Genomic DNA, 13,115 nt, shown 5'->3' with positions numbered 1-13,115 from the left:
CATGATATATAGTAAGAGATACTAATATAGACCCATTTTCTTATTCTGTGTTTGCCTTATCATAAAACAAAAGGCCCCATAAGGACAAACACTTTCTTAGCCACTGCTGTTGCCTCTAGCACCAAGAACAGCATTTGGCATATAGCAGGCACTAAGCAAATATTTGAAGAATGGCTTACAAATTAACCTGCATGATAATAATAATGATGATGCCCATGACCATTTTGTATGCCAAGCACAGTCTCAAGTTCTCAACATACATTGGCACACCAAATCTTCTTAACAAGTTTGGTTTACAGATAAATGACCCAGTCATGGGTATGGAAGTAGCTAGCTCGTCTAAGGCTGCAATTGACAAAGTAAGGGTTTGAACTCATGCATTCTAGATCAAAAGTCCTTATTAATAACCACTAGGATAAATTCCTGTATTACTTCTTATCTTTGAAGAGATGAGTAATGCAAAATGGGAAAGAGCACGTGGGTTTAGGAATTAAACAGCCTCAGATGAGGCTTTGAATTCTAAGTCTGACATGTTCTAGCCTTGTGACCTTATACAATGGGTTCTTTTTTCTAAGTGGGAAAAATACCCACTTCTGAGACTTGTTATGAGATTGGATGTAATAACCTAAATAGAGTCCCCACCCCCAAATCCTGGTCTACACACTACAAAGCCACCATTATTGTGATTTATCACTGTTAGCTGCGTGGTGCAGAGAACAAGTGACTTGAAGTAGTCTAGTAGAAAGAAGAGTTACTGAGGCATTATAGGTGAGTCACGATGATCAGGAAAAGGTTCACAGAAATAGGCACACTCCAGAGTTATAGAAGTGCAGTTGCTGAGCAATAGCAGCGTCACAATCGAACTTCAGGATGAAGGGCTTTGAGTCCACAATGCAACTCAATAATTGACTACGCTGTGTGGAAGAACAAGGATGGAAGGTCACCAATGGCATTTACAGAGGAACCTCCTGCGCAAAGTGGGTGATGGAAGCCTTACCAGGTGAGCCGAAATCTTGTGAAACAAGGTGAGAGAGTAGAAGGATGCTGGACCTCAAGATCTGTTTGCATAGCTAAGGAACAGCAGGGTGCACTTTCACAGTGGAGTAGAAGCAGAGAGAGATGCATGATGGGAAACTGAGCAGGAGCACACTGCCAGGTCTCAGAGAGCCTCCTGGGCCTTGAGAAGGCAGAAGGACTTGCGCTGGAGCCACAAAACAGGAAGTAACTATTTCAAAGACCATCCCAACTGTGTGCCTATAGCAAAAAAATGGTTTCTTCATGATGTATAAACCAAGTACTCAAAAAAGAATCCATTTGTTTGTTTGTTTGTTTGTTTCAGACTCACAGCTGAATCCTCGTCAGTGTCCTATTTTTGTCCTGAATAGATTAGAGGCATTTTCAGCAGCAGCATATCACTACCCCATGATGCTGGTCCCCTTTTGTGCTCCAAAGCCATTTTAAAGTAAATTCTGCTCAGCAAATGTAACTTTCCCTTCTCCAGCACAGTACCCTGAACAACTTGGTAAATATTTGCTGAACTGGGCTGGATTTATTCAGTAACTATGGTATAAAGAGCAAAGTGCTAATAGACAAGGTTAAGACCCAAAGGCAAAGGGGACAAAAGAGATGGGTATTGCAACACTGTTGCCTCAATAAGCCTGAAGTGCAAATACAATGCAAATGAAGCATGTACATGAAGGTAATATACACACCCCAAGGAAAATCACAGGGTGCCTCATTCTTCCAGTCTGAATCCACCTTTTAGTGCTACAACACCTCCCTGTAGGCAGAAGCTCTATACCTTTACTGCTAGTTCTTCTGAGATCACCAAATGAGTATCCATAAATACTTATCAAATGGATTTATTTAACCTCCACAGCCTGAGAGATAGAACTCAATTTGCAAATAGGTAAACTGAGGCTTGGGGAGTAATATGATTTGTAGATATAAGGCTTGTGAGTGACACAGTCAAACTAGCAACATAGTCATGATTATTACTGCTGTTATTTTAAATTCGAAGGAAACTCCACCACTGACTTGTTTTCTAAATGCTACCACCAAAGGGTTTTTATTTTCACACTATGAGGAAAATGTCCTTTCTGGTTGGGGAGAACTCAAAGTGAAAACACACAATTTACTGTCAATTTTAGGAGCTCCAAAATGCTGGCTTCAGGACTAATGACTGTGGCCACATTGCAGGTATGGACATGTACACAGTGAGGCACAGTCACAAAATCTGTAGTGATACTATGACTTAAATGTTCTCTGATATTCTCTTCCCAATTCCTAGGCCAGAATATCTCCTGTTATGATTAAATCAGAAGCCCAATGGCAGATAATAAATCCTCAAGAGGAGAGACAAACTGACCTAGCTGTCTTTGTTCATGTACAGTAGGCATTTCAATATATTTTCATGGAATCAAACAACAGCTTCCTGGTTTATCAATACTGGTTTCCTATCTATATGCTGTATAAAAATGGCACCTCCAATGTCATTTTTATGGATTTTATCATTAAGACATAAAGTTGAATTAATTCTATTTTATATACTAAGAAATTGAAACTCAGAAAAGTTTGGTAATTTAGGCCAGACTCCTGTAAGTTTAAACAGATTCAAGACTTTCAAGTCTTCTAACTATAGTTAGGTTCTTTACAGAAAAAATAAATACAGCAAAAACTACATTATGATAACTTAAATCAACTCTATATAAACACTTATGAAGAACCTACTACATACCAGACATTGAAATAAGAGAGCATTTGGCATGATCTTTTGTCTCCAAGCTGAAAAGATAACCAAGAGAGACCTAACTGATTATCATGAAAAGTGAGATAACATGCTACACAGCTTGAAAGAGTTTAAGTACCCCCCTCCTTTCTTTTTTGCTTCCCATCGCTGCCATCTTCTCTCTGGCCATTTATCTCACAAAATGACCATCACTTCTTGGTGCAAACAAGACGCATACACTCCTTTAATGGCTTATATCTTTATGATATAAAATAAATTTCATATTCTTACTCCTGTTGACTTGGTTTACAGAGGTTAGGTTACAGGGCCAGAAAGCATCTTTTGAGAGTTGTGACTTCTGAAATATGTTAGCTAAGTAAAGACATATTGGTCTTGCAAAGATGACCAGGAAATAAGCATATTCTAACCTAAGCTACCAATTCAGTGTTACTATCACACCACAATGCTCAAATCTTCTTTGCTGGTAGTTCCTGCCTCAAAAGCTTTATCTTTAAACATCTTTTGTTGTGTTCACTTGAGAATTCTTACTTAAGCAAGTTCTGTAAGTCCCTGCCTCTGTGCTTTTAGACAATGCTATCCTGTTCATGGAGAATCCCTCTTTCTTCCCATGTGTCTATCTGTGGGGGTTTCCTGGAATTTAGTCCATGAAGCCTTGTCTCCTTTCCCTGACAAGAACTGATGTTTCCTTCTTGTGTGCAGCGTAGCTCCTCTGTCCAGACATGCTCTACAACCAGCCTGATACCATCTACTCACTGTGTTGTGGGTATAGCAGGTAATGAAACACTCTAAGAGGTGTCTACAACATGGTTTTACATGTAGTATATATGCAATATTTGTTTGCTTATTCCACAATTAAAATTTCAGTCTTGAAAAGGAATTACCTTTGTTTCCTCCCAAGAAATGTAATTTTGGGGAAAGGCAAACATGTTCCCAGACACTTAGGAGTGATGACTTCTGATGTTGCTGAATTTATAAACTTAGGCAGTGTCTAAGCTTTATTTTTTAATAAAAAGGGGCTAACATCATCTGCCTTAATTACATTTAAAGAGACCAAATTGACAGCATAGGGCAAAAATGGTCCATTGTCAAGTGAATGTGAATGACAACTTCCATGGGGACAAGTGTGTTCTAAGCAGAACTGAACAGGAAGAAGCTGAAGTTCAAGAATGCAAACTTGCTTCTCTGTCCGTAGAATGCTCGTACAACTTGCTAGCTGGGAAAGCACCAAGATTAAACCAATTTCAAGCCTGCCTCTCCAAAATCCATTAAGAGGAGAACTGTATAAAAGTTCTTTTGGCAGAGTCTGGGTGTATACCCACCCTTGGGGGAGCCTGAGGCAGGAGGATTATGGGCTTTTGGGGTCAGTCAGCTTGGGCTATATAGAGAAACCCTACTCTGTTGCAAAACAAAATAAAACAAAAACTCCAAAGAAACAAACAATCAAACAAACCAAACAAAACAAGTCTTTATAATTGCAATTTTGAGTTCAAATATTTTTCTTCTTGTAGAAAGTTGTAAGCCAGAAATAAAATAAAATCCAAGAATTAATTTCTTATAAACATTGATTAAGTTTCAATTTTTAAGAATCACAAATATCTATCTAGCATGAACCTACAACTATCCTACTACTCCCTACCCTACCATTTGCTTACTCAAGTTATCAATCCAATCTTCTCTCTCTGTTCCTCATTAACAGGCGACTTTATTTTTTTAAATCCCAGAGAAATGTCTTCTCTGTCGCCCTTTTCTAAAATCTTAAGATCTTTAGATTTAAGATTTCTAAACTCTTAAGGCTGGGGTTTGAATCCATGGCTTCACAAGGGGAAAGAACATGGTCACTAAATTATAGGCCCAGTCTCCCCCTTTTGCAGGTGTATTTATGCTCATAGAACCACACTATAAAATCTCTCAAATTTGCCGAGAGTGCCTGCATATACCACACAAGGTATATAGATGCACACCTTAAAGTAATCGTCTCTGAGCCTTCTGCCTCCATCTGCTAACCTAGGCCTGGCCCTGGTCCAATCTTTGTACAATCTTATCTAGGCTAGAATGTTTTTAGCCTCTGACACTGCTGAATAAACTCACCCTTTCAAATTCTTTCGGAGACTTGGGTGGCTGGTCAACAGAGCAGTTCTGTCTCAAACTCCTCTCCAAGCTGACTGATTCAATATGGCTTCTTTCTCGAGGCCTCTCCTGAATTGCTCTCCTTGGCCTCAAACTATCTCTAGTAATCTGTTCTCATCTCCTGGCTCCTTCTCATTCTCTGGCTCAATGTATCTTTACCTGTGTCTAGCTTGTTCTCTTGTCAACCTGACTCTGTAAAACTTTCCTCGTAAAACTGCTTCCTTCTTCTCTCCCCCTCTCTCTACACTGTCCTTGAAGTAGCTTCCCTTTCCTCTCTTTTCTCACAGGAGTTGGGCATATCCTACTCTGTCAAATCTTTCTGATCTGTTACTTTGTCTGCCCCTCAATTAGACATCACTTTCAAATACTAAGGCTTCCTTCTACAAATTAACTTTACCTCCATTGTTTGGGATTTAAGGTGTGCACTAAGGGTGTATCTGTATTCCAGGCAGAGGAATTGAAGGCGTGTGCTAAGGCTGAGCCACACCCCAGCTAGAAACAATATTTTCCATTAAACAACACAATCTCGGGATTCACAGTGTGATCAAATATCCTGGAACACATACCTGCTAAACTCATAGGAAATTCTTGGTAAGGACTTGAAATGGATTCATATGTAACGAGAAACGTCTTACTGTCTCTTACAGAATCATAGCTCTTTAAAAAGGAAAGCACAGAGTTTAGAAGACTGGGGAGGGGGTCAGATTGATTTATAAGCCCTTGCCTTGTTTTAAGGATCAAATTGAAAAACCTAATCCTCTGCATTCTGAAGTGGACTTAAAAATTTGTGACATTAAAACACTGTTTTAAGGACTGTGTTTTTAGTTTAAGTCTTGAACTACTTCAGCAACTTCTTGTATTTTTTTTTCCATCCTCACTGGTAAAGGCATAGGATAATGTGTGGATTTATTTATTGTTTCAATTTAGTCTCCTCCTCATAGCCATGGGATAAAGGTACAACTGTGAGATTTGGCCCAACAAGTACCTGTCCTGACTTCTCACTATTCTTAGGATGTGTCATCAATGACTGCCATGTCAAAGCTTTTGTGATGGTTCCCCTCCTCCCTCTGTCTCTCTCTGTCTCTCTGTGTCTGTGTCTTTGTCTCTGTCTCTCTCTCCCTCTCTCTCTCCCAAATAGGAGGGTGATAGAGGGCCAGTATTATTCTCACACCTCACACACATCTTCATTCAATCACTTCTAGAGCTGTTTGTATTGCCACGGCCATCCATCCTCCTCCTCACTAAACAGAGGAGGAAAACTGAAGGGAAAGTTAGAAAAATTACATTAACTCTTTCTGCTTCTGCTTCTCCTTTGAGAAACAGAATTTCAAAGTGCAGTCATGTGTTTGAGAACACAAGGCAGATGGAGAAAAAGGCAGAGGTAGAGACAGTAAAAAAAAGAAAAAAAAATAGCTCCAAAGGAAATTTTGGTTCTGGGCAGAAGTGAAACAAAATATTAATTAAGCTGAACTCATTTTTATTTTCTTTCTAGTTGTCTCCTAAAGATTCTAGCAGGCTCTTTCATGAATTCAAAGACAGTACAGCACCGGTTTAAATTGATTGCATCCTCAGATTTTCTTCTTTTTTGATGACTAAATCCCAAGTTAATTCTAATTCCAAAGGTTGCGTCCTTTAAAACTGGGAGGACACAGAAAATACAGTAAAGCCACCCAACTTCACGGAAGGACTGAAGGTCTGTCTGTGTGAGAGATCTACTATCTGTCAACTCCCTTGAGTGCTGTGAGGAGATGCTGACTGGGAAGGTATCAGGGGATGTGGTTTCCCAGGACATCATATATACCTGACTCTGAAAAACTTTTTTTTTTAAACCAGTTTTATTTTCACGTGTATGGTGTTTTGCTCACATGCACGTCTACACACCATGGATGCACAGTGTCCTCAGAGGCTGAGAGTAGGATGCTCTGCAATTGGAGTTGGAATGGCTGTGAGCTGCCATACCGTTGCTGGGAACTGAACCTCGGTTCTCTACAAGAGCGGCAGGTGCTCTTAACCACTAAGCCACCATTTTAGCTCCCTGAAAACTTTTGCATTTTCAGCTTCTTAGGAAATAAAACAATGACTGGGGTGATGCATTCATGGATAAAGCACTTGGGAAGCAAGCATGAGGACCAGAAGAGATGGATCCCGAGAACCCATATAAAAAGCCATGCAGGAATGGCAGCCATCTGTAATCTCAGCACTCAGGAGGTAGAGGTAGAGGTTTCCTAGGTCTAACCAGCTAGCTAAACTAGCCAAAATTGGCAAGCTCCAAGTTCAGTAAGAGATCCTACCTTAATAAATATAGTGGAAATTGATTATGGAAGATATCCAATATCAATTTCCAGCCTCCAAAGACATGTGGACATACACGTGCCCAACATACATGGAAACACACACACACACACACACACACACAAGAAGGAGGACAATAAGAAGTTATGAAAAGAAGGAAGGAAGGAACACTGAGTGAATGAACAGAATTTCTAGAGTTTTGCCAGTACAGGCGAAGATCCTCCTTGTTCAGAGGCACTTAGGGCTCTACAACCCCTGAGCTGGCTTTACCAACATAAGCATTCCTACTCTGGAATCTGTAGGAGTGAAACTGATTTTCCTATATGGGGACAGGCCAAAATATATGTTTTTTAGCTTCAACTGCACAGTGGCCCTCTGGGTCCTAATCACAATAACCAGGTTGATTTCAAGAGTGGAACCTCTTCCATTATAGAGGCAATTAAAATATAATCAAGCTGGAAAGTTATCCTCCCCCAAAGCCACCTAAAACAGAGCAGCTCCAAAATAAAAGCAATTTACATACTTTAGTCCAAATTACAAAGTAAAAGCTAAGGATTGCCTTTTAATATCCTGAATAATAAATGTACATTTATGTAAAGCTTCCTTTGGGGAACAGTTATGATGAGGACAACTCTCCCAATATTTTTCGTAAGTATCATTTTTGCTTTGGTGTTACAGTAAGAATCTGGACTTGGGGGAATTAGACTGTCTGGACCCAGTACATCAACAGAGATAATTAATGTTTAAGACATGTACGATATCCAAATTTTAGATGTGTGGCTGGCTACGCTGCAAAAAGGAACATAAGAGATCATGAGCCAAATCTGGTCCAAATCACGAATTTGCAGGGATGTAGTCGGTTTACTCCACTGTAAGTAAGCAGTTTCCTAATTCAAGTTTCACTAGCAAAGATGTCAGGCTTTCCACTTTTAAACAACCCTTAGAGCCTAAGTTTATCATTAGACCTGTATTTACTACTGTGTCTTATTCAAAGGGGACATTCTAAGTAAGTAAGTAAGTAAGTAAGTAAGTAAGTAAGTAAGTAAGTAGCTCAACTTGTTTCTTGTTTTTCACATACAAATTCAAAAGCAAACTTTTAAGGGGTTTAAGTTCATAAAACACAGACTATTTGATAAGTCATTGGCACAAGCCATGGCATAGTAGAGGTCACAGCCATTTTTAACACACACACACACACACACACACACACACACACACTTGGTTAGAGACAGAGAGACAGAGACACACAGAGATAAACAGATAGATAATAGATAGTCCACACTATTTATCTAGATATGTATTAAAAGATAACACTAAGCCTTCTACTCCATTAGCAGAGTTCTTGTTTGTGCAAAGGTATGCCAGGAGGGTCACAGTATTCCCACGTACAGTCACAGAGCAAAAGTATAAAAGACATCTGTGCCAGGTATAGTGACATACAACTGTAGTTTTAGATACTCTTAAGGCTGTGGCTGGGAAGATTGCTCAAGTCCAGTATATTAAGACTAGCTTGGACAGCATACACAGAGGCCTTGTCTCAAGAAAGAATTAAAAATGAATTTCTGTTAGAAGAAAGGTATTCTTATTTCTGTAAAAGTAACAGGTTCCAGGCAAGTTTCATAGGTATCTAGCTGAAAGATAATTTTCTTCTAACTGTCCAAACTGCTTCTTTCTGAGGGTGAATACCTGGATACATGGAACCTTACAGACAAAAATATCTAGAAGATCTTTAATTTCTGCCTGTTGCAGTCATTTAGAGACTCGTACAAAGGAAACACCACTGATGCTCAACTTGAAGGTTCTGATGAAATTTTGCTCACACTTTGGCACAGCGACATTGGGCGATAGGCTTCTTAAATCCTCTCACCTCATCTTTATCCCTAGTCGTAGAAACAGCCTCTAATTGTGTTTTTTTGATCATTGAAAAAAGTTGAAAGAAGTGGCAACCTTGAATTACAAAGAATGTACATAAAAGTCCTCAGCGAACACATGGAACAAGGAATGGCCATCAGCTCTGCTGTACCCTGATGGCAAAGCAAACCCAAAGGCTGCTTGTTACAAGAGGGGGAACAAAGAAAGTGGGTTTATAGAAGCACACGAGCAAGATAGGATCCCATGTGCCCACAGTGCAGGCAGAGGAGACCTCCAAGATGTGGTGTTCTCTGAATTTGTTGTCTAGACTGGAATTCACTCTTTGCCTCCTTCTATCCGGAAAAGCAATCACATTTCCTATAGAAAACAAATATTTATTTTGTTTTTATAGTTGAGAACTTAAACTCAATAAATGCTATTTTTCAAATCAAGAGTCCACCAAAAGTCATTTTCAGGGGACACCTAAGTCATGTAATTTTTTTTCAATAACAAAACCCCATATGTTAGTTTTGTATTTAACTACTTCTGGGGTTAAAAACAAGTATCTTTTAACAATAGCATCAACAACGAAGATGTAAACACAATGTACTAACAATATTTCTTCAATATTTTTACTGATTTCTTAACTGAAATTTATTTAAAGATTCTTTGATTGATCTCAGCATTTCTTGAGTCTTGAGACAATTTTTATTGGTGCACGTGTGTGTGTGTGTGTGTGTGTGTGTGTGTGTGTGCTAATCTCAGATATTAACTACAAGGATCTCTGTAAGACTAGTTCAAAGCAAAAATGGTGGAGGCAGAATCTCCGGGTTGGGGGAGAAAGAGGGGGTAAGAGAGACCTGGGAGGGGTGGGAGAGCAAGGCACTAGCCTGATAAGAGCACCAAAAATGTAGTTTATTTTTAATGAATTCATGAACAACATAAATATTACCACCAAGATAAGTGGATGTCCATACCTAGCTAGCTGGCTGATCGCTTTCCTATTTTCTTCCTTTTGTAACAATTTCCTTTCCAAAGTGATTGGTTCCTAACACTGATGCTCCAAAGCTATTGTGGACATGCTGACTGAATTCTTAATGAGCTAAACAACAAACAAAATGGCTCATCTCTGTACCCCAGCTAGCACCACAAACCGGCTATTATTAAAGGTGTGAACAAGCAAACAAGGAAGTAATGAACCTGCAAAGTCAAGGTTCTGTGAAATCACGGGGCATCCTGCATTTAACAGTTCAGATTTACTACTCATTATCTTCTACACCAGAAAGCTATAGATCCACATGTTGATGTCCTGTGTGTCATGATCCAATGCCTCCCTACCCAACTACGTTCCTCCCTCTCATTCTTGTCCTTCCGTCTTTTTTTCCTTTTAATTGCTAGATAGCTAAATTAAGACAATCACTGCTTGTGAAACCTCCACCTACCCACTTGCCTTTAGGTCACCCTCCCCCCTTTTAACCCATAGAAGCCATTGATCTACAGACATCTTCTAGCTATAAAAAAATAGCTGAGGCTTTAAAGTCAGAGGGTGACCCTAAAACACCCTACACTTACAAAACTTGAAAAAACACACATAGGATGGCAACAGGGCTATTCTACCACCTCCTCCTCCTCCTCATTATTCTTACTGTTACCACTGCTAATATTACGTTAATATGCCCCCAAAGAACAAAAGCCTCCATTTTATTTCAAACTCTATCCCTTGATCTCTTGATTGAGTGGGCCCTCTTTTAGCTCACAGACATAGTTCAGGATCTGCCCATTTATAGCTCCTCAAGTGGTTGGCACAGAAAGTGTTTGGCTTCTAATGGAAGTCTGTAGAGTCTCAACATCTTTTTGGATAAATATATGAAAATTTATGTTTTTCTAATAAGAGAACTCTTAGCATTAATACAGAAAATAAAGTACTTAAGAAAAGCAGCCTACTTCATTTTCTTTTCCATTTAGAGATCCATATACACGTACAGGTTAATGTTAACACATTTGGTTAACACCAAATAAGAAAAAGCTAAGACAGACGCAAGAATTCGTAAAAGTACAGGTACTGCCCTCCCCCCATATCCATCAAATGCATGAAGGAATGGGTAGTCAGGAATGAAAAGTTGACATTGCTTCCTTCCAAAGGGGAATCGACTAATTCTGCTCACAGTCCATCAACTGTAAGACTGTAAGATAGAAGCTTGAGAGTGTTCATGTCCCTTTTTATCCCCCCCACCCCCCAACTCGCAATGACATTGGAAAAATACTGCATTGCAGCATTTGCCAGCACACACTCGTGTGTCTAGCCATCGATGACTAGCTCACCAAAATAAAGAAATACGTATCAAATGTCCGGGCATGTAAATTAAGTGTGCGGTAGCCACAGATCACTGGAATTGCTGAAGAAATTTGTCAAGACTGAAGTAGTTCTGTCCATATGTAATGCCCTCTATCAAGATTGTCCGCCATTCCTTACTTGTGACACTCACAGATAATTTGTTTCTTCTTCTTTTTTTGTTTTTAATGAAAATCGGGTATTAAAGTACCAAAGGCTAAATGAAGCAGAATGTCCTTTATAGATGGGATAGTATTTTGTCTAGGAAGAGAATTCAACCACAGAAAAGAGAAGTGCAGAGAGAAGAGACCAAAGCAAAGGATTTGCCCTGAGGAAACCCTTTCATTGTTCATAGTAACTCTGACTTGAGAAAAGACCTCACTTCTTCCACAAATCGTTTTAGAGACAATGAACACACACCACACACACACACACACACACACACACACACACACACACACACACACATCATTACACAAGTACCATTCATGTAATGATTTTAGATTTAAAATTTCAAACCCATTTTTCCTAATAGAAACCTTAAATTTAAAATATCCGAAGTCGACCATGTCTCAAATACTTTTAGCGATATTGAATCTGGAACTAAAATACATACACACTATCATTTTTATTTCTCTCTCTTTAAAAATATTCGGCTAGAACTACCTCAAAATAACCTGGTCTTGCTTTCATAACAAAATCCCCATATTAAAAGAAACAAGAAAGGTCCTTAGGAGAATAAAAAAAGTTTTAAGGCTTTGTGTAAACCACCAGACATCAGCAAGCCCACCTAGTCTTGCCAAGAGAATGACTTGAATAAATGATGGTTAGGAATGAATGGAACTAAGACTCAAATAAATGCATACATTCTTAAAAATGAGATATTAAAATCAGAGTATAAATAAATGATTCTCAGAGTAATTTTTCCTATTCTCCTTTGCTACATTCATTTAATTTCTCCAAAAAATTAGATATCATCTGATTTAACCAATGCATTACTACGAAACACAGAGGCAATTGGAAGCTGATATAGTCAATGTTTTTGCAGCGATATTTCCATCCAGATTTTTACTTCATAATAATTGCATGTAGGTCTTGTGCTTCCATCAGGGTATCCCCACACATGAAGATAGTAGGTATTAATATTTTTTAAAACAAAGAAGCAAGAAAAATCAGCAGCAGAGCTATGTGTCTTTTTTTTTTCATAACCACGCCAAGGTGACAGTTTTTTATTGAAACCATTTCCCCTAACTAAAGCCTGCCAGAAAATTCTCAGAAAACTTTATTAGTGATAATAAAAACTATTTTATTTTAATAGATTATATGTGGTTATGCACTAAAGAGAGAAAAACAAGGTTCAAGCATAGGACAAAAATATAAGTGTATTTTTTTACCTTAAGAGTAAAACCAAAATAATACCTCCCCCACCCGGAAAACAAAACAAAACAAAACAAAACAAAACAAAACAAAACAAAACAAAACAAAACAACATTTTCACAGGAAAAACAAAAATGGTGGGGCCAATGGTGAAGATTTGTAATGGAGAGAAAACTAAGAGGATTTTCAATAAAGTCAATTATATTTTCCACCCTTGCAATACATTTGGGTTGCTTAATCTTTCATTTTTGGGCTTCAAATTAGCTCCCCGATTATGTATCTCTATTGTCACCAGGAAGCAACCACAACTGAGGACTATTTCAGGTTTTATTTATGCTGCTCCGATTCACTCAAGTACTCTCTCTGTTAGTGCTTTTTGGTTGGGAC

General features: G+C 38.7%; 1 protein-coding gene across 11 annotated transcripts in view; it reads right to left on the bottom strand.

The window, feature by feature from the left end:
* The window catches only part of Elavl4 (ELAV like RNA binding protein 4), a 144,445-nt gene that overhangs the window by 66,396 nt on the left and 64,934 nt on the right, over positions 1-13,115 (bottom strand). For 2 of the 11 annotated variants that reach the window (XM_085839087.1, XM_085839086.1), the window contains exon 2: positions 2,738-2,784. The exons of the other annotated variants lie outside the window; for them this stretch is intronic. In XM_085839087.1, the coding sequence (XP_085695213.1) occupies positions 2,738-2,767 (30 nt within the window). In that variant the 5' untranslated portion in view covers positions 2,768-2,784. The remainder of the gene's footprint in view (positions 1-2,737; positions 2,785-13,115) is intronic. 11 annotated transcript variants of the gene reach the window in all.

The sequence above is a fragment of the Mus caroli genome, unplaced genomic scaffold, assembly GCF_978045245.1.
Source record: "Mus caroli unplaced genomic scaffold, Mus_caroli_1 scaffold_6, whole genome shotgun sequence".
Lineage (NCBI taxonomy): Eukaryota > Metazoa > Chordata > Mammalia > Rodentia > Muridae > Mus > Mus caroli.
The sequence above is the reverse complement of the archived record's forward strand: the minus strand, read 5'-3'. Positions and strand labels throughout refer to the sequence as shown.